The sequence below is a fragment of the Rissa tridactyla genome, chromosome 2, assembly GCF_028500815.1.
Source record: "Rissa tridactyla isolate bRisTri1 chromosome 2, bRisTri1.patW.cur.20221130, whole genome shotgun sequence".
Classification (NCBI taxonomy): Eukaryota; Metazoa; Chordata; class Aves; order Charadriiformes; family Laridae; genus Rissa; species Rissa tridactyla.
The window spans coordinates 144,264,814-144,287,659 of NC_071467.1; the positions used below are offsets into that span (position 1 = coordinate 144,264,814).

The 22,846-nt window shown below is 36.7% G+C and overlaps 1 protein-coding gene across 13 annotated transcripts in view; it reads left to right on the plus strand.

The window, feature by feature from the left end:
* Positions 1 to 22,846, plus strand: part of ABCB1 (ATP binding cassette subfamily B member 1) — a 63,524-nt gene that overhangs the window by 2,455 nt on the left and 38,223 nt on the right. For 2 of the 13 annotated variants that reach the window (XM_054191548.1, XM_054191535.1), the window contains exons 1-7: positions 4,885 to 5,096; positions 17,139 to 17,303; positions 17,465 to 17,686; positions 18,100 to 18,221; positions 19,009 to 19,063; positions 20,387 to 20,534; positions 21,862 to 21,907. In XM_054191548.1, the coding sequence (XP_054047523.1) occupies positions 18,124 to 18,221; positions 19,009 to 19,063; positions 20,387 to 20,534; positions 21,862 to 21,907 (347 nt within the window). In that variant the 5' untranslated portion in view covers positions 4,885 to 5,096; positions 17,139 to 17,303; positions 17,465 to 17,686; positions 18,100 to 18,123. Of the gene's footprint in view, positions 1 to 4,884; positions 5,116 to 10,871; positions 11,036 to 17,138; positions 17,304 to 17,464; positions 17,687 to 18,099; positions 18,222 to 19,008; positions 19,064 to 20,386; positions 20,535 to 21,861; positions 21,908 to 22,846 lie in introns of those variants that run through there. The other 11 variants (XM_054191536.1, XM_054191539.1, XM_054191538.1 and 8 more) reach the window with 10 other exon arrangements.

A 22,846-nucleotide genomic window follows, 5' to 3' on the forward strand; every position in this document is an offset into this window, starting at 1 on the left:
TGCTCTATTTGCTGTTATTCCTTAACGTTTTTTTAATAAAGATTCCAAATTAGCCCTAGGTTGGTGGTGTTCTAGGTACTGTAATTCTGGTGATGTGGGTGAACATTGCAAATAATTACCCTAAATTAGATAGATGAGAAAAGTTGCACACTTATTTCTCTACACAGAGCACAATTTTCTGGCAATTCCTACTGAAATAGATGCAGAGAAACAATAACATGTTTCCATGTCTGGTGTTGTAGATCCTAAAATCATTAACTGCTAATTAGCTCCACATGCAAGTAGTTACTGCTATTCTAGGAGAAATATTCTGTTTACATCGTGGGGCTTCTTCAGACTCCATTGCAGTAGGACAGGCTCCAGTGTCTATAACCTCATTTCTTAAAGTGCCTTTCCAAACCTGTTAATGCACCATCAGCAATGCTACTTAGCTTCTGTGCAGTGACTAATAGGCCTCTTCAGGAAATAGCAATGCAGGTTGTGCATGTGCCATTTTACAGTCATCTCCATGCCTCCTAGGTAATATCTTGGCCGTTATTTCTCCTAAAATCACAGTTCTGCCCCATTTCAATGGTTGGAACTTAGGCCATCCTACACAATGACTGATCACAGAATCTGCTATGCTATTAGTAGTTTAACAATGTTAATACCACTTTCCAGTTCCAGTACTTTTCTTTCTATAAAACTGATATTTTTGCTACTTCTATCCACATTTTGATTCCCATATGAAATTGTTAAATCTTAGGTAAATAACATTCAAAGGTGTATTTTTATATATATTTACTTCATGGCTTTTGAATGTTACATATAATCTGCCCCAATTTTGATAATTTACTAGTCAAAGTTTCTACATCAGTGGCGTCCAAAATTCCAGTTGCAACTTCTGCTCCCTCTAAAATGGTATCCCCAGACTATCTTGGTATGTTGTACTCAATCATATAGAATCCATTTCTGGGTCAATGCTACAAATGTCTCTTTAGTAAAAGCAGTATATCTGTTCTGTCTTGGAAAAGCCAAAGTAAATACTTTGTTCACAGTAATATGCACTCTATTAATTTGCTGCCACTGAGCAGTATCTTATATTCCCAAAATTATGAATTATCTCTGAACTGGAATCTTTGGTTTAAAAAGCAGCAACAACAAAACTCTGTGAACTAAACATGTTTGACCTTTTATTTGTTTGTTTCAGTTTCTACTTCGCTTCTGGCTTTCATACTTGGTTTAACCACTTCTGGTGTTTTCCGCTCGTATCTCAGTTGGTGTGGTTGTTCAGGTTCCATCACAATTGTAGGTTATTTCGATTTTTAGCCAAGTAAGTAGAAATAAAATATCGGCGTTAAATTCGTATGCTGCTTCAAGGCCCCATGATACATTCCCTTATAAATCAGAGACATTTGTTAAAATCATAAGATTATTTTTGACATCCTGGAACATAGATGTCAAAAATACACTTTACACTTGTCTCCCATAATTTTAAAGTAGTGGAGACATGTATCCAATGTTCTCATGATCTTTGGTACAAAAGAGCTTTCCATTGCCACTACAGGTAGGGTCTATTATCAACAAAAAGCAGGGAGTTTGCTAGTCCCTTTTAACATAAACAAATATTCACAATTTTGAACCTAACATAATTATTAATATACAATTATTAATAAAAATAAAAACATGTGAACTTCACACAGGCAAAGCCTAACAATTCATGCTTCTTCTTTTTATAGCCTTCCCACTAGTGACGATTCTGGTGAGACTTCCCATATGCCTTACTGTTAAATTTTAATAGCAACATTAATAACATAACATCCTTGCTTTTTGCTAACTTATTTACCTTCCCATAATCAAAAATGAAACTGGAACTACTTGAGCATTTTTCCATTCTAGAGTTTTCCTTGATATGTGTAAGGTCATGCTTTGTTTATAATTGGAGCTAGTCCATCCCATTTACAGTTTAGACTGTATATTTGCATGGAAAATATGGAACGTTACTTTCCATCCTCTTTGCCATTCTGCAGAGTAGTGGTTTGTTTTCGTTTGTTTATCCTTACATTGAGCATTCCTTCCCAGTTGAATTGCTAAAACAACATTAATCTCTTTCCAGTGTTTAGATAGATTCTGTATCCATTCTTCAGTTAAAACATTAGTCAGTCTTTTTTCTCCCAGGCATAGCTCTAAATCATGTGAACTTGTGAGAAGCTGTTGTGGCTCATAGGTCATTAAAATGATAAGATGATGCGATATCCCAAACTTCTTTGTAATTTTTCACTGTTTTGCCTAGTGTTATTTTTATAGCCCCATTGAACTAGTTCAGTTGACCTAGAACTAAGTGTGAGTTCCCAGCAATGTGGAACCTTTCTTTTCTTCCCAGGGCTCCACATAATTCCTTGATGATTTGCTCTGAAAATATGTTCCTTGCTCCAAATCCTTGACCTGCTACACTGCTTGGATGCACACAAGTCTATGGGACCGGATGGGTTACATCCAAGAGTGCTGAAAGAGTTGGCAGACATGCTTGCCAAGCCACTTTGTGTTATTTACCTGAAGTCATGGCTAACTGGGGAGGTCCCAATGGACTGGAAGGTAGCAAATGTAGCACCCATCTACAAGAAAGGCAGAAAGGAGGATCCGGGAAACTATAGACCTGTCAGTCTGACCTCGGTACCAGGGAAGGTCATGGAGCAGATCATCTTGAGTGCCATTACAGGTCATATAATGGACAACCAGGGGATCAGGCCTAGTCAGCATGGGTTTATGAAAGGCAGGTCCTGCCTGATGAACCTGATCCCCTTATATGACAAGATGACCCAATTACTGGACGAGGGAAAGGCTGTGGGTATTATCTACCTAGACTTTCGAAAAGCATTTGACACTGTTGCCCACAGAATTCTCATGGAAAAACTGGCTGCTCATGGCCTGGATGAGCATACGATCTGCTGGATCAAGCACTGGCTGGATGAATGGTCCCAAAGAGTGGTGGTCAACGGAGTTAAATCCAGCTGGCGGCCGGTCACAAGTGGTGTTCCTCAGGGCTCAGTGTTGGGACCATTTCTGTTTAATGTCTTTATTGATGATCTTGATAAGGACATAGAGTGTATCATCAGCAAGTTTGCAGCTGACACCAAGTTAAGCGGGAGCGTTGATGTGCATGAGGATAGGGAGGCACTACAGAGAGACTTGGATAGATTGGATCGATGGGCCAACGCTAATGGAATGAGCTTCAACAAGGCCAAGTGCCAGGTCGTCCTGCACTTAGGCCACAACAACCCCATGCATCGCTACAGGCTTGGGGAAGTGTGGCTGGAGAGCTGCCTGGCAGAAAAGGACCTGGGGGTTCTAATTGACAAGCGGCTGAATATGAGCCAGCAGTGTGCCCAGGTGGCCAAGAAAGCCAATGGCATCCTGGCTTGTATTAGAAATAGTGTGACCAGCAGAAGGAGGGAGGTGATTGTCCCCCTGTACTCAGCACTGGTGAGGCCACACCTTGAGTATTGTGTCCAGTTCTGGGCACCTCAATACGAGAGAGATATCGAGGTGCTGGAGCAAGTGCAGAGGAGGGCCACGAAGCTGGCGAAGGGCCTGGAGAATAAATCTTCTGAGGAGAGATTGAAGGAGCTGTGACTGTTTAGTTTGAGGAAGAGAAGGCTGAGGGGAGACCTCATCACTCTCTACAACTACTTGAAAGGACATTATAGAGAGGTTGGTGCTGGTCTCTTCTCACAGGTAATTAGCGACAGAACAAGAGGGAATGGGTTCAAGCTGCAGCAGGGTAGGTTTAGGCTGGACATTAGGAAAAAATTCTTCACAGAAAGAGTGGTCAGACACTGGAATAGGCTGCCCAGGGAGGTGGTGGAGTCACCATCCCTGAATGTGCTTAAGACTCGTTTAGATGTGGTGTTAGGGGATATGGTGTAGGGGAGACCTTTGCAGAGTGGGGTTGATGGTTGGACTCGATGATCCCAAGGGTCTTTTCCAACCTAAATGATTCTGTTCTATTCTATTCTATTCTATTCTATTCTATTCTATAAATCAATTTATTGGTTTAAATCCCATCTGGAAAACACAACATTAAATGCCTTCACTGTGGTAGACTTGGCTGTAGCTTTCTTTACTGTAATTACCTCAACCCATTTTGTCAGTGGGTCTAGTATTAGCAAACAATCCCACTTTGTATGGTAGGCGGGATTAAGGTGAAAGTACAGGTCACCTAGTGTAGTCTGTTTGTATCCTAGCCTGTGGTTTGTGAACTCTCTAATGTTTTGTTATTTCTCTCTTAGTGGGGATATTCACCACAGCATAAGTTAAGCAATTGTGTACCCATCTGTCTTCACATTTGGCCAACCAGCTATCTTCTAATACTCCCTTTTGCATTCAAGCAACCCCTACATGGTCTTGTTTGTGTAGCTATTGAAACAACTCTACTTGAAGGGTATATAGTACTCTCCATCTGCAAGTGTTTGTTATCTGGCCACATCACATTCTCTATGCTTCATCTGTCTACTAGCTTCTATAGCAATCACCCCTCAATTTTCTCATTTCCATGTTGTAAAGTGGCTAGGTCTTTAATACCTTCTTTGTATGATTTTCTTTGTTTTGTTTTCAAAATGGGTGCTTCTTCAAATGTTAAGTCTACTGAGACCACCACAACCTTGGCAAGGGCATCTGCTTGACTATTCCGATACTGCTACTTCTGTATTTTTCCTTTTTGTATGCTTTTACATGACCTGCGTATTTTTTCCCGCTCCGCTTTTTTTAAACTATGTTCAGGATTTCCTTTCTGTGATTGATAGGCTACCAGATTTCCATTCTGTGTTTTTAGGTCATCTTTATTCTGTGTTGGTTGCCAAATAGTTAAAAGCCAGATACATCCGGTCTGAAACTATGTACAAAGCCAGATCATTTCCTACAGGTTCCTCTTTTAACATTGTTAGCAGATCTTGTAGCTCTGCTGCTTGTGCAGAGTGAAAGCAGGCAGCTCTCTAATTTTCACAGGGGTTACAGCATATCTAATAGAGGACTTTCCATCCTTTTGGTGAAAAGTGGACCCATCTGTGAACCACACTGAAAATCCTGTGGCACAAAGTCAGCAACGGAGCTTTCATCTGGTAAGAGACACATAAACAGGTAAAGGGCACTTACGTTCTGTTCCAGTGGTTAAAAGCCATATAGGGCTGGTGATAAAATCTTGTCATCTTCTACAGAAAGCTCTTAGTTTATAAAAGCCAATGTCTGTCCAGCTAACCTAGGGTTTGATACGTATCCAGTTTGTACTTTTCCACTGATTAGGTACTTCAGTGGAGTACGTGTGGTATGTACTACTGCAAAACAGCCTCTAGTGATGTATTCCCAAAGCTCGTTGCCTATGTCAATGCTAAACCTGGTTTTTAATATGGAATACAGTTCTTTCCCAATGATCTTAAGACTCTCAAAACAAAGGCTGTAACTTGCATCTTGTTTCTGTGTTCTTGAAATAGCACAGTCCCAAGGTCTAGATTGGTTGTGGCCAGCTGAACATGAAACAGCTTACAAGAATCTAATCTAATGGCCGGGGTTTGAACTAGTGCAGTTTTGCTTCTTTCTGGTCTTTTTGTTCTTGTTTGTGAGATTTCTTCACTAATTTGATTAGAGGCTTACTGATTTCTGCAAATGTAAGGATATTCTTAGAAAAAATATAAGCAATTCCAAAAGCAAATCTAATACAATTATTACTGTGAGGTCACAGGCTCTCATTGTCAGTTCTACCCTTTGATGATCCCAGCATCCCTCTCCCTTCCTGACCTCAAACTATTTCTGAATATTTAGCTTCAGATTGTACCAACTGAGTTTCATCATGATTAGCTTTAGAGCCTGTGTTTTGAGTAATGCTGATTATTTCTTGGGTATATTCCTGGACTTTCAGTTCCATTTTTCCGTGTACCAACACATCATCCACATATGATATGACATAACCCATTTCATGTAATTTCATCCACATTTGATACATTTGATCTAAAAGTCTTGAGGTACATGGATAAAACTATTACTTTCCCTCACAGGTAAATGCTGTTTTTACCATCTTTGCTCTCCTAGTGGAATCTCAAAGAAAGCATTACCTAAGTCAATAACAAAAGATCAGTGAGATATTCTTAGTGCTAAAAGAATTTCAGGCATCCTTCCACCACAAACAACCTGAGACGTGGCTACCTTATTTAAGTGTAAAAAATCCACTTTTAGGCATCTTTCTTTGCTTTTAACCCTGGACAAAATGGGATGTTAAAATTATAGGTCTCTGTAGTAGGATCTTGCTTTCCAGTAAACTTGTTGATGGTGGGTTGACGTCCATCCTCTGCTTCTTGTGGGTGTTGATACTGGTTTTTTGGGAAGGAAGATCTGGACCTTCAATTAATACACAACTTCTATTTTTTCACATTGTAACTTACAGACACAAAAAATTTGAGGAAATTCTGTTACCCAAATATCCACTGTTTTGCTTCCTCCGGATTCTTAGTAACAAAGCATCAATGACTTGCAGGAATCACTCCACCCTCACCTCCTACTGGTTAGCCCCAATTCCACAAACATCCGTAGCAAAATCTGCAGCTAATCCATTTTGTTTCAGCAAGGCTGTGCCAATAATTCCCTGGTGTTTATAAGAGGGATCCTCCCATTCCTACATTTAGAAGGAACTCCTGAACTTGGCAGCTATTAAACTGCAGGCAGAGATCTTAGTACAGGCGCTTGAACATCCTTTCATACATATAATACAAGTTTTATAATTTTTCCACTTTCTTGACTTCCAACTGTAGCAAATACTCATTGAAGAGTATTTATTGACTCTGTGTTATCAATTAACATCATAGCACTCGTGGTAGTTAATGTTCTTTCCCTGACCACCCAGCAATAATACTGTTACTGGCCATTTGCATTGGTTATATTGTAATTTTGCCACTAGATCAGGGGCAGGTAGACAGCAGAGTGTCCCTAGTCTTAGTTATTGAGAGGGAGGGATGATGCCTGAGGACTTCACTGAGAGGCACCTGGTAGGTTCTCTAGTTTTCGTTCCTCCTCATCATCTTTTTTCATTAACTTAACAAAAGAAGCCAGTAGGGAACGTATGGATTCTATTCTATTTTCTCATGTCTTTGCCTCTTTTTCTCAAATTTTACCATGTTGCTTTCCTGCAGTCCCACTGGTGTTCCCTAAAGGGAGTTTTTATCACGTTCTCCAAGGATCTTTTGCAGTTACTGTTACCACCTCTTTTTACACAATGAGATAAACCCACACTAGGGACTGTTTTCCTTTTTCTGTTCCTTTTGATCTTTATTTTTAAATGAAGGCTGTGGGTCCTTTATGACCATATTTCTGAAAATTACAGTGTGTACAGACCTTCTCTCAGATCCACAGGACTGAAATTTCCCTGCGTTCCTTCTTACCATCATAACCTTGACCATTGGTTGAAGTTGAATTTGTAGTTCCTCACATTGTATTTCTGCTTGATTCATAGGTTCCAAAAATTACTCTTGCTAACTTAACCTTTGTACCACTGCTACTTTAAAGGCACTCTGGTCTATTAACTCAAGCAGATACTTCTTTGGATGTCAATCCCAACAATTTTTCCAAGATGCATATGATCTCACATTTTTCTCATAGCGTTGTTCTGGTGGAGTAACCTGCTAGCCAAATCTCCTTTCAGTGCTCAGATAACTGTTCTGAGACATCTATCTACTAAATTTCTAAGAGGACATTCTTTCTGCAATGTAGCTGATAGTCATACTCCACTCTAAAGCTGTGTTTAAGGGCTGTGCAATCTTTACTGGTTGAGGAAAGATAATCCTCAGTGCCTGCAAGCCCCATTTTACAAATTTCTGAATTCAGTGGCCTCAGGGTTTAAGGAATTATTCTTGCTTGCTCTGCAGTCAGGTCAGTTCCTTTTCTTATAATTTCCCAAGTTTTAGGAGCAACACAACAAAGCAGGAGTAGCCAGAGCTGTGAGTTCTGTTTTTACCACTGTTTTGGTTGTAACTGTGTAACTGGATCATAGAAGCCTATTTTGCTCTCACATTAATGTGAATTTTCAGGATAATTGAGGACTGAGTTTCTCATATATCCCTGTTTTATTCTGGATAGAGAAATGTTAACAAATTCATTGTGTATAGTTGACAGTTGTGTGCTGGGTGACTACTATTGAAGTAAAAGGGCTCTATGAGTGTGCAAAAATCCATCTACAGAATAGTTTTCAGGATCAGTCTTCAAGTTAGTAAACAGTTCACTGCAAAAATTATAAGGTAGACCTATCAACAAGAAAATGAGGACCTACTCTTAAACACCATTAGACTAGTATTGTATACCCAGATCAAGAGAGAGACAAAATTCTGACTTTTTATCATCATCTAGATCAAAGTTGATGCATAACAGAGGGTTTTGATAACATTTGACATTATTTCTATTCATATTTTACTGGTATTGAAGATATATATATACACACACATATATATACATATTTCTTTTTTCTGTTGTTCATCCCTTTCTTTTTCCAGATATATTCATATAAATACACATGAAAAAGAAAGGTGATTTTTATAGGTGAACAATGTCATTATTGTTTTCCTCTATTTCATATCATGGTTTAACACTAATATAAAACTCATCTGATATGGCATGACAATCAAATCCTTATCTGTATCCATGTGATCTGTTGGGAGGGGATCAGTTTACTCAGTTTACTATTAACAGAATAAGCCACTACTATGCCAAGATGAATAACCTAGGCAGATATGTTCTCTTCCCTCATGGGCGCTATACTGTGGAATCAGTTTTGGGTTTAGAACTTGGCCTTGTTCTGGTAACACCTGCTTGTAACTGCCGACTCAATGGACCTCTTCATGAACTGATTGGCAGCCATAAGTGATCACTGGAGAAATCATCTGTCTTCTTTAGGATGTAGGATAACCCAGCAATGTATCTGTCCCCGGTCACCATGGAAAATGCTATAACGTTTTCTGCAAATGGCCTATGACATGGAATCACTACCAGGTCATTTCCTCTAGTAGTTAGATAAAAAGCTTTTCTTGCATGCCACCAACTCCCAAGATACTCACCAGAGGTAGTTTAAAACAGATGCATTTTCTAAATTCAGGTCTGCGTCGTAGTATTGACTACAGAAGGAACCACAGAGGTTGCTCTCATTGAGGAATCCCTGTAGTATTTAGTAAGCATACCTTGCCCACAGGGGCAGCCTGTGGATCCTTAGGATCTCTAGTTTCTACTGGAACAACATTCCTAGTGTGCCAGGTGCAGACACTGAATACAAGGGATAGAAGCCTTTTCTTACAGTAGTGGGTATCTCAGTTTGACTAAGTCCTCAAATGAGCTTATGGGAGTTGCTTCCTTGAACGTTGTTCCATGCTGACAAATTCACGTGCTGTCAGTGAACATGGACTGCTCTGAATACTTTGTTCAGTCAGGATGGCTGTTAATCATTTATTATTTGTTGCTGACTGTAAGATGAAATTAAGGAACTACATTTAGTGTCATGACCTTCACACAAGTTCATGTGTTGTGTGCAAGCAGAATGTAAACTGGGCAGAGGTAGTGACTCAGGGTTGAGTCAGAAAGGTGGAAATTCAGAGTGCAAAGGGTGAGGAAATTGGAATATGAGCAGAGATCACTGTGTTTCTTCAATTAGCTCTGATGGTGCTGGAGCACTTGTGGTTCAGGGGTCCCTTTGAACATCAACTTTTTGTGGAGCCACCCCCTAGTCCTTCTGGCTCTGACTTACAGCTTTTAACTCCATTCTGTCTGGGAAGTAGACAAGAAATCATGTTGCGATTTCACAGTCCACACAGGGAAGGGGAGAAAGCATTGGGGAAGACCCCTGAGGCTTGGTGATTAGTTAAATACTTTTTATTGGTTCTTTCTGCTGTTTATTGGGCAGGAAGGGCTTTGTTTACTAACATTACTCCATGAGTTTGGCTGTTCTTAGCACTTCTTAAATTTCATTGATCATGTTGCTGTTTAATATGGTATGTCACTTTTATACAAAGTTTATGCTTAGAAATGAGTAAGAAATAATCAAGAAAAAAAAGGGCATTTGGATTTGCAAGGCAGAAGTCTAATAAGTTCAAGTTTCAGTGGGAAATGTATGGGAAAAGGTTGTTTTGCCCTTGATACAAATAATATGTGGAAGTACAGCAATTAACCTTGTTTGAATCAGAATACATTTTAATGATCTTATGATGTGCTAGCCTGTCAGAACTGGAGTGAGTTTCGACTGAAAAGAAAGAACAGAGAAAAATGGTATTTTGAATAGGTGAAAAATTATTTTTAGTCTAGAATACTGGTATAAGTTTAAGTAAAATAATAATATTATTTTAGTATACATATTAATGAAGTTTTATCAAACACTATAATACAGTACCCTATGGTGGCTGCTTAATAAATATATGAGGTAGTTGCTGTGAAGATAAAACAGTTAAGAAATGTATTTTAGGAGTTTTTATAGAACTGGCACTCATTTAGATTTTTACATAGCAGAGTTGTGAATGAGAGAGAATGTTTCACTGATTTGGGAAGACAACTTTTCTATCCTTTAAAGAGCCTGAAACGTATAGGATAAAGCAGATCAGCTATCAAAAGTTGACAACTAAAGGCTATGCAGCTGTCCCCCTTTGAGTGATGTTTGGCCAATGATGAGGCAACTTGAGTTGTGCTCACTAGTGACTTGAGAGCCTGTGGCTTGTAAAAGACTCAATCTGTTTGGTAGTGTGAGAACAGATTTATGATAATTCCTGGAGACTAGAAACCAGAATAAGTTACGCGTCTTGGGCATTTCTGTGTCTCTGTAAAGAAAACTTTTTTCTGTATCAAATATAAGCCACACTTTTTTTTTTTTCCCCTAAAAGAAATCAAACAAATTATTCTAACAGAGGGAAAATCTTGATATTGTAACTGGAATCTTCCTGGTGGATCTACCTGGATTGTTGTCAGTGATGCGTTGGCATTGTGGCATGTAAAGCAGACAGAGCTGTGGCACGTGGCAGTATGTTTGTGGAAGCAGAAGTGGTTGGTAAGAGGAAACATTATGTCTAGTGTCTATCGATATGGCTATTTAAAAGGTTTGGAGCTTCTGAACAAGTGTATCTGCACTGAATCAAATTGCCTGTGGAACCACATTTACCTTACAGTACACAAACATTTGTTTTACAGTAAACCTCAAAAAGAAACAAAGCAATGTGACGCTGGTCAAAGACTTACATGCAGAAGAACACGGTCATAGTGCCATAACCAATCTCTTATGAGATGAACTGAATGAAGTCATTATTTTTAGTCATTTCACTACAGTGACAAAATCCAATACACAAGATTAAGTAAAAAAGTAACTATACTTCCATCCTGCTACAGCACAAAGAAGTCAAGTTAGTTAAAGAAATTAAAAATATTTGCCCATTTTTGAAATAAACCCCAGTTTCGGGCTACTTTCCTCAAAAAAAACCCCAAAAGAACCAAAAACCCCGTTGAAACAGTTTGAGCCCAGAGGACAGCAATGTCAAAGATCAGTAGCACAAACTCTGTCCAGAGGGGTTATAGGAAGTGGGTTTTTTTTGTTTAGAGAGGACAGACAACACTTGTGAAAGCAGTATTAAAATTTCAAAAGTACTGCAAAGGGGAATGGAAGAAGTCGTTCTTCATATTTGCTCTGTATAGGAAAGGGGTAACAGGTCTAACTTGTATCAAGGGCAATTCAGGTTAGACATCAGAAAAACTTCCTAACAGTTCAGATAATCTGAAAATCTCCATCTTTGATTTTGGAAACTACCCATGGAGTAACAGAACTCAAACATCTGTCAAGAACAGACAGATGGAATAGCCTATCTGATCTGGAGGAAGGAAAATGGATGGGATGATCTTCTGAGGTCTCTTCCACTCCTCATTTTTGTGATTTGTAAGGGATATGATGAACTGTAACTGTAGAATAGAGAAATAAATAAAACTTTGACATTTAGTATTAGTAGGCAGAAGCTGAATAACATGTTTTTATTCTCAGAATTTCCTGGATAATCTAGACATTTCACAAATTGTATGGAACAGAATGCAAGTATTTATAAAATACATTTTTGAATAGTACTGTAGAAGGGAAAAAGTCTATATGAATCGCTTTGCTTTCTATATAGGATATAATAGTAATACTTTTCTATATTTAGTATGTAGTTACTTGAGTTTGTAAATTCCTTCCCTTCCTCCTCAGGAGTTCAGCTGCCTCTGATCTAAGGCACAACTGCATAACTCTCTCTGAGACTTGTGAGGAAATTGCTAAATTCTGAGCAAGAATTCCAAAAAAGTTGATAGAGTGGAGTTAAGAGAGTTAAAATTGGAAGGAAAGAGAGTTAAAATTGCAGACAGAGGTAAGGGCCTTGAGATGGAGCTAGGCAGCAATTCAAGGGTTCAAGAGGAAAAACTTCATCATGAAAAGGAATAAAATCCTAAGGAAAAAGCAGGGATTTGGAAGATGGCAATTCAGTCACACCGAGGATCCATTCCAGGGACATTACAAACCAGCCCTATCCCACCTCACTGAGAACTTCCTGGCCAGCAAAGACTTTTTCTGTTTCTTATTTAGGGCACTGAGCGTACTCAAGCTCAGTTTAGTATTTCATTAATTCAAGTTATCTTTTTTCTGTAGTAACTAATCAGTAACTGCTGAATACTTTTAAGTTGTGTATATTCAGCTTACAAAGGCTCTTTGTGCATGGCAAAAGCTGTCCAATCAAAGTGAGGGAAGGATTAAAATTCATTTAAGTTCCTTGGTTACTTGTATTGTTGCAATGTTACAAGGTGTATCACTGGCTAAAAAAATTATCAGGGAAAAAAAATTGGATGTGTCTGGAATAATACATGCTTTATTCAACTTCAATAGAGAAAAATGTTTTCCACCTGCACAAAAAATTACTTGATTGTTTTTCCATCATTTTTCATATAGCATATTAAATGCAGTAAACTGTGAAGTAAAGTCCTGACCACTTTTAAATCCCTAATGTTCTATACTATATTTATTTGAATTAATATATCTTATTTTTCCAGATTCAAAAGGCATCTGTTTTTCTAGATGTGCTGAGGGTGAAAACATCTGCTCATGCTCTAGAAAGATGGAACTTTTTAATCCTGCTTTAAATAGTTCAAGAAATCTTACTAAATCTAAGACAACTGTAAATACCACTCCGATTAAATACATTTTTCTGTTATAACTGTAGTAAGAATCCCATTTAAAATGCAACTATACTACAAGCAGCGATTATGAAAAATATTATCTCCCCACACATCATCAAGTCACTTCAGTGATAAATAAACACCAAGAAGGCCGTTTTCCATATAGAAGAAATATCTCCCAAAGTGAGCTGTAGGTTTGTCTGAATTTTCTGTTGTTGGTTAATTATAATCCAAAAAAATTTGAATCTTTCAGAAATAAGACTAAGTTTGTGAAGCTGAAAACTGACACTAATAGGAAGATAGTGACATTTCTTCAGTTTGTGACGGTCCTCCTTACTAGAATAAATAAATTAACTCCAAATCAAATCACCGGACAATAAAAGTGGACCTTTATAATACCATTAAAACATTCTTTTCAGAGTAGACTTTCTTTTTAAACACAAACAGAAGCTTGATGCTTGTAATAACTTGGCCTCATGCTTAGTTCAGCTCAAATAAGTTGTCTAGCAATTCCTGTAGATAGTATCATGAGGCTGAGCATACAGCACAGTTCAAGGAACACAAAACTGTCATTTTCTGACTGTATGATAATTCTTTTCATATAGGACAATTCTTGTTGATAGAATGGTGGCCAAGTTGGCAAATTTCCTGCACAAAGTAGTATTCTTTTCCAGCACTGATTAACAGGAAAGAGGCTGCTAAAATGGAGCAGGAGTTCCCAGACTACCACAAATCAGACCTTGTTCACAGTTGTTCTAACTTATGTTAGGGCTTAATGTAATTGAGGAATCACTACAGGGTTCCTGGGACCCTCTCCACCATTTTGCCTACCTGGAGTTTACTGGAAGATTCAACTGTCCATCTTCAAACTAAATAAAAGAAAAAAACAGTTTGTGTCCTTTTCTCTGGTTATAATATATAAAGTCTTTGAAGTATTTGCATGAGTTTCTTGTCTTATTTGCTATTTTCATTGATAAGCTTAAAAAAAAAGGTTGTTTTTTATTGATATTGTTAAAAAATTTTTGAAGGTATCATGCCATCATTTCACAATGTTTTGAGTCTGATGTCAAAGTTATATTAAACTTTCCGTGTAGCTGTTTATCCTCAAACCAGGACAGATATCATGTGTCAATTGGTCATCCGCTTTGCTGGCCTGTATCAGATAAAAAAAAATAATACATGGAACCAGCGTGTGATTTAGGGGTGAGATTGTCTCAACATGAGTTGGTTAAATCAGTATCTTACCCCCAGCTTTAACCAATCTTTATCTGATGTCATCATTTCTTTTTAATTCTATAGGCTGAAGCCCTGAGGCATGAAGTTTCATCTAGACATTGTGTGTATCAAATGGATGTTGACTTAATGCAAAGTAAAGATATTCTGAACATCTTGAAAGTGGAGTGTCCTCTGCTCAAAAGTCCAATAAGAAATAAAACCTTTCTTTTCCTCCTTCTACTTGTCACAAAATTTCCCACAGCAGATGGATTTATACAGAGATGACCAGTCTATGACCTTTGAGTTATTTAAGGCTCATAAACTATTCAAAATTCTCTCCCAAACCAGTTTGTTATCTTATGATCAGAAGCAGGAGGGATCTGCTGATACGGGAGCGGCTGGACAATTCAAATCCCTTGTTGTACAAGCAAGTAAAAAATGGCTGATAAGGTTCATAGGTTCATAGAATCATGGAATCATAGAATCATGTACCTGAATTGTCCAAAAATCTGCTGCACATCCATCTCAGCCCTATCCCACAGTGGATCTGGGGGACTCTATGAACACAATGATAAATAGCTACCTCTATTGAGTTGTATGTTTTAAGAGATTTTAGCCAGTTGAAAATTCTGGAAAGTGGCTCATAGGATCAGGAGAGTTGACCTTGTCTAAATTAAAGCCTATACATGAGGAAAACATCTAGTTTCACTTAAAAAATTGCAATTGCTCACAAGTTCATTGCACCTGTTGGCTATCTGCTTCTATGGTCCATTTCCCTTCATGGAAATTGTTTAATTCAAGACAGAAAATACCTCCTGGATATCATTACTTCTATGAGGACGTTTGTTGTCAGATATCTTTTCTATGTGAAAATATAAATATTCATAAGGCTTACTCAGCCCTCTCTTTATTAAGGTAGTAGCCAGTTGCCTTTTACCTGACATTGTTTCACAGCTACTGGATTATATTCACACATCTTTTTTTACAATTTTGAGCGTAAGAACTCCCTGCATTTTTGAAGGATGACCATTAGGTCCCTTGAAATATTCTGGAGAGACAGTAATGCTGTAGACTAAGGCACAATTAATTCCTTTCTCCTACTTGATGCATGGTCTGAATCCTCTCTCTTGGGTGCTCTGCTGCAATGAGAGATTGTACTGTAACAATCTATGACAAATCTTAAATTGTTCTCTAAGACATTGCTCTTAAAGACCATTCACTCATCAGTATAGCTCTGTTCTTCACAGAAGTGTTTAAGTTGTATTTTGCATGATTATAACATAATTTTTGGACTGCAGTTAAGTTAGGTAACACAGATCATTCTGTATTGTAACTCACTATTAATTATCCCAGACTGCTTCCATGCATTTATTTCTCTAAATTTACCCTCTCCTATATGTGCAAATATCTTAATATTTTATGAACTAACTGATCATAGCTCAGCTTCTGGAATGGCAGAAAAAGGCATTTGAAAAATAGGGCGCTCATCTTTTGTGGTGAAGTTTCAACTAGTTATGCTTCTAAAGCTGGGGAGAAGCTGTTGATATAACCAAATAACTGATCTAAGGGAAGACAGAAAGTATTTTTTAAACCCTGAGTTTATGACTTTTGTAGCTTACTAAGTAGATGTAAAATTCTGTACTGTCTCAATTTTCCCACTTTTTTAATATCAGTTTAGTTGGTTCAGCTGTAGTATGATAAGACCGGCTATAAAACAGCCTCGTTTTCTTTGCACTACTCTATGCAGGCAATAGAAACTCTAGTATAAATTGATATTCTGATTTATTTCTATTTCACTTTATTATCATGATTGTGCTGCAATAGCATTGAGACATTGCAGTGAACTAACAGAACATTGTGACAGATCTTGTAGTTTCATCCATTTTCCCTTTAAGGTGAAACAGTTACGAACAGTCTCATTCAGCTTTATTCATTTCCCACTGAAGTAAATTGATGAACAGACTTTACCTGAAATTATAGCAGTCCATTAAGATCTAGTCCAGCAAAACACTTAGGCACACAAGCTAAAACCCAGAAGTATTCCCATTAACTGCTGTGGATGGAAGTCTCTACAAACATCTCAGGATGACTTCTCATAAACAGATAATACTTATACTACTAATCCTTCTTATTTTGCTTGACTGAAAATGGTAAACTACCCTTTCTAAAGTAATCCTCACTCTGATAAGACTTCTTGTATTCTGAAACATCGTAAATGTACTCAGTTTTATCAAAATTTTGAGAATACAGGTAAGCATGACTAAAAGGAACAAAAATTATCTCTTCTGGTTAATTATCAGGTTAAGACATTTTTGTTTAAGTAAAGTGATAGAAGACCTACAGAGGAATTCATGTAAATCTACTTATCTTCTAGGACAAGGATTTTTATTTAACTTTTCATAAATTTTACCTCTGTAAAGGTGTTGAACTTATCTAGTTTATACATTGAAATGATAGTTAAGAAGTACAAATAATTTATTTTAAATGGTTTAAATATTTGTTATTATTTTCATTGAATTAATGCCTACAGATAATGATAAAACCAATACATTTCACAATAAAATAAATTCAAACAATTTAGAATCTGAACATACATTGGAAAAATCAGAAGGATACTAACTGAGCAGAGTTCTGCTGACTATAGCTATTTCCAAACCATTTCTGAAATGAGTCTGAAACTAATCTTGCTGTTCTGCAGTTACTCAAATGAGAAACGATATGCACTGTAGTAAAGTCCTGTTTTCTTTCAGGCTAGATGGGTCGTGTTTTTCTGGATTAGACTTAGAAGAAGGGAGAAGCAAAAGAGTAAAACACTCCTTTTGTGTTACTTGGTTTCATTCTCACTGTGTATTCAAGAATGGACTCATCCCTACGTGTAACAGTTACTACGAGCATTCAGCACGAGCTCTAATAAGGTAAAGAGGAATTACAGGGAGTTTTAAGGGGCGTAATTAAGCCAACAGTAGATAAAGGCAACTTTTCCTGGTGGAAAAATAGTCTATTCAGGCTTGGTTTCCCAAGTGACAATGAAATAAACATTTATTTTAGGACTTTTTTTGGTATATATTCCCTTTAGGAAAAGGGAGGCAGAGTCCAAAGTGCACACGCTTTACTCTCCAAAGTAGGCGAGGCAACGGGAGTGGGAAAAAAAAAACAAAACAAAGAGAAAGCTGCTCATCATCTCTGTTTTACATAAGAACAAAGTCCAATCATGCTGCCTGTCCTTAACCATATTAATTCTGCCGATTTTTGAATAACCTTTCAGAGAACTAGACGTAAACCAAGAACAACCTTCACGGTAAGTCAATACATTTTTTTAAAAATAGATATTTTATAAAATTCACTGATAACTAAAATCAGGAAAATTCAAAATAACTTCTTTTAAACAAACATCTGCTTTCTCATTTATTTTGTATATCTGTGCTGAATTAGAGAAAACATAGTGCGTGTATCATTCAAATGAAATTAAATGAAGGACCCACACTTATCAAACAGGTACAAATACAAAATGTAGGTGTTTGTAAGCAAACATCTGGACTTGTTTTAACATGATTATACTTGCCCATTATGAGGATTCACTTGCAGTATATGACACTAATAATGTTATCTATTTTAATACGTATCTATATTTTTCTTTCAAACAAATGGTCATTGAGATTACTGTCCTTGGCTTAATGGTTGTATATTTCTCAGTCAAATATTATTTTACAGGGAGCTATCTTAAATAAATTTAAAATGCGTTCTGAGGATGAAAACAAGCAAAAGCATGCTGCAGATGGAAATAGTCATGAGATCACTGCATCCAGCCAGGGTCATGAATCCAAAGAAAATCAGTAAGTGTTCTTAAATGTTGTCAACATGTTCTGTATTGAAGCCTAGAAGATTACATTATCTTATTTTAGATGTAATTTTATATTTTGTTTAATTTCATTTTTTATTTTACTTTATTTTATCAGGAAAGCCTAATAACCAAAAGTGTTGTATCAACTTGAATGTAGCATTGATTGACACATTTGTTTGGTGCAGAAGGACCTTTTATCTTTTTCTTTTAAGGACTAAGTGTCCACAGTATTGACTGCAGCTTATTGAAAACCAGTTCTAAAATACGATAGACGTGATGTTGGAATAGACATTTTGGATACAATTATGTCATCAGCTAAAAATTATCTTAAAATATTTAGTATGGCAAGGAATCAATATTTTACATACGTTGAACATTTTATTTATTCCCCATCCCCCATGTGCAAAAATTTGATTTTATAAGTTATCTTCCTCTTTGCCCTTTTGAAAGCTATATACTGCTTCAGTTCACAGCTTCCCTGATCAGATAGTGGAACCATCACCCCTTGCTGGTGTTGTTGCACCCTTGAGGGGGATGAACTGGGAAGAGCTTGACTTAAATTTCTAGCAATCAGGACCTGATGCTATTTATATACCTGAAGTTTTAAAGAAAAACATCCTAAGAAAGCTCAATAAATAATATTCATTTTACACAAAATTGTTTCCTGTAAAAATTATTTCATAATTATATTATAATTGAACTTCATTAATACATTGCATTACTATTTCTGTGAAATGTTGTCACTTTTTAAATGCATTAAAACTATCATACCTTTTAAGCAAGGAAAAGAAGAAGAAAGCAGAAAAGGCTAAGATGGTCAGCCCATTTACATTGGTAAGATTTATTCTCTATATATGTGTAAATATATATTCAGACACGCACATTTCAAAGCATATGCAAAAAATGGTTGAAATTATGTTACAGTACTGCATATATGGTCTTGTCTCTACCAAATAGTTTGATACTACAGAATATTGGATATAGTATAGCAATCAAGCAGTTCTTTTTGTGGATGTACTTTTATTAAAGAAGCTGTCTTATTACTGGATTCTTAGAAGTCTTCCTTTAGTAAATTACCATGCTAAAACCACCTATACTAGATTTTTGTTTGTGAAAGGTAGGGATTTCCATGTTCTGTCATTTCTTTTGTCACAATGAAAAGGGCATCCATATATCTAAGATTATATGTGGTCTTGTACTCTAATTTACCTGAGTCAGGTACTAATCACACTAGTTAGCCCCATTAATCATTATTCAGTTACCTGAGTCAGCAGTACAGGGCAATGCCATGGCACTGATGAAACTTATAATTAAAAAATGTGTACTAAAACATACTTTAAATTCCAGAAATTTTTAATTTACTGGGAATTTTAAAACAACACAATCTGTTAATATTTAATCAAAGTAAATCCTAGGTCCTCCTTTAGTAATACTGAAATGTTTTATATTTTGTAGGTTTAGTGTGCATAAAGTACAGCAATGATATGGCAAATAGCAGAAATAAAACTATACCCCATGATGCTGGCCAATGCCCAATTTTTCTGATTTGCTATATCAGCTTGCACTTTTATTGTTACCTCATACCACTACAATTTACAACAGTAAACTTGGTATTTTACAGTACAGAATAAAACCAATGATTTCGTAACAGATGAGCTCAAACTTTATTAAGTTCAATGGCAAGAGGTATTTAGAATTTCAGTACGTTTTGATAATTTCTATGGTACATTAGGAACAGATTTCTGATTGCATAATAGTGAATTTACAGTAAAAGTAACTATTGCTCTATTTATCACAATGTCATTAAAATTTTCATAATTTGAACTTTAAATAGAAAACTTTAAGAGGGAAAATTCCTTATGCCTTCTTTTCACATAGCCTGTCTTACACATGCGCAGATATTGATTCATTAAAATAGTACACTTCTCTGGTTTTGAGAGTTTATAGTATAGATGTGCTTATATTAGAATGATTTATTCATTATATGATTATACATTTAAATTGTTTCGTAAACGGAATTTCTAATCAAATAAAGTTGTAGTTTTGTGACACAAGTTGTACAGTTGATGATAGCTTTTTCTTGACTTTCTCTTTGTAGACATAGCGTGTTAGCATTCTAATATCACAGTTAGAATCAATTTCTCTTCTCACTCACAGTTTCGTTACTCCAATTGGTCGGATAAATTACTAATGATACTAGGCACTCTCCTGGCAATAGCCCATGGAAGCAGTCTACCAGTTGCGATGATAATTTTTGGTGATATGACTGATAGCTTTGTTAATTTTGGAGACAAAAATCATACAGGTAAGAATATATCTGCTATGAAGAGAACAATGGCTTGTATTTGCAAAACAGACAGAGAGATTCAAGAATCTTGACATGAGATATTGATGTCAGAAACCCCAACTACCTACTATACTGTTATGCAAATTAGCAGCTCTTGTGTTTGCTGTAATACAGATACACTATGGAATTTTTTTTGCTCCTAATTCTTAGTGTCTGCATGAGTAGACTTCTAATTTTTTCAAATTATCTGCTACAATGCACATTCAACAAGTCATGTTTAAATATGATAAATAGGGAAAGGCATCTCCCATCTCCTCAGCATGAGTTCCTGTTGATTCCCTTGCATCAAGTCTGGCAATTACAGTCCACAAGATGAATCAGATCAGTAGTAGATCAAACAGAAAATTTGCTACCGAAAATAAAAGTAATTATTTTCTCTTGGGTCAATTTGTTGAATAGCCTCATTTGCTAAATCAGAAGTATGAAATCAAACACAAAGGAGGGCAGGCATGCACTGCTGGATACAAGAGGGAGGAGTGATACTGTCACTTTGGTATCAACTCACAGTTAGACCATATTACATTGTCCTCTGGATTCATACATTCGATGTTAAACTTGTGAACAGGTTTTTTTGCCTGAAATATTATCTAATAAAATTTTATTAAACATTTTAATAAGTGTCTATAGTGATACAGAAAAAATAACAAATGTGACTGTGTTCTGTCCTGTATCCATTTTTTCTCTTATTATGCTGCTATAAGGCAGGATCATGGGCATGCTGCCTTTATGAGAACAAATAATTTATTATTTACTCCTTCGCAAGTACAATATATTGGTCAGATTTTTATGGTGCAAATGCAAAAAGCTGCAGCTGTAGTCTCAAAACATTTATCACTATGTTCGCATGTGGGGGAATAAAATTTTAAGTCCAATACCAACATTATAACCAATGTTTTCATAATATATTAAGCTATCTACAGTACTGATTTGATGTTAATGTCTAGGCCTGTACTATTTATAGGTTTTGACATTATACAAATGCCCTATGTTTTCAGAAAGAAAAAAACCAAACTGAGCATTTAATGAATGCTCAGGAAGACCTTTTAATCTCAAGTTACACTGATGTAGTTTTGTAGTTGGTGGAGTTATGACTACCCTTATATTAGTATAATAGTTGTTTTTGAATAGGTAGAAGCCTGAAATCATCACACTCCTCCTTTCATTAAAATCAACTTGATTCAAAAAGAGTTGTAGCAACTCAAAATTTGCTTAACAGCATGCAGGAAAACAAATTTGTTAAAACTTGCTCTGTTAAAAGTATTTACTCTTTTGTTCCTTTCTGCAGCAAATTTCACTTTTGATCTTGTCAAGCTGGAAGAAGATATGACAAGGTAATTAGAAACTGATATTTCTTCTTCTTTTATAATGTAGACACACATTTCTAGTCAAGCCATTTTTCTCCCACAGGTGTTTTGCGTACTTTAAACAACATAAAAGCAGTGGTTGTTTGAATAATGTATGTAACTAAAGATCTGCTTATGAGATTTTTGGAGGCATTGGGAGGATTCTTGAACATCCCCAGCCATTCCCAACAATTTCCCTGTAATCTCTTGCTCTCACAGATCCCACTCCCTTTTCAGGGGTGCTCTGTATCCAAATGCCATCTGCACTCCCTTCCTTCTTCCTCCTCTTCCTCTGAGTTTATAAAAAGTAGTTGTTATGTAAAAAATTATGTTAATTATTATCCATTGATTCCTTGAGCTATGATGATTCACTGATAAAAAGCAGAATTAAAATTGACGGATAGTACCTACTTTCCTGCCAAAGCATCAAGTTCAATCATATTATCTGGACTACAGAAAATACAGAGATAGATTTTATGCAACCTTAAATATAGCATTCTAGAGCTGGCAACAGCAGAAGATGATAGTCAGCAGGTGCTTCTGCTACAAAGCTTCATAAAGAAAAGGGCAAATTAGCTGTCAATAGATGTGTTTTGTTAAAGGGCTTTATTAACCACTGTCCATGGACTCAGCTTATGCAGGATTTCTAAAGTTCATGTGCATTTTCTTGTACCACTTCAGCTTCTTTTCTTCAGGTTGAAGTCTGTTCCCCGTTAGGTATTGAAAAACATATGAAATCTCAGGAATGCTGATGTGGTCTTCAAGGCAATTGTCTTTTCTGAAGAGAAGGAGGAAATCATAGAATCATAGAATGGTTTGGGTTGGAAGGGACCTTAAAGATCACCTAGTTCCAACTCTCCTGCCATGGGCAGGGACACCTTCCACTAGACCAGGTTGCTCAAAGCCCCATCCAACTGCACAGGCCCA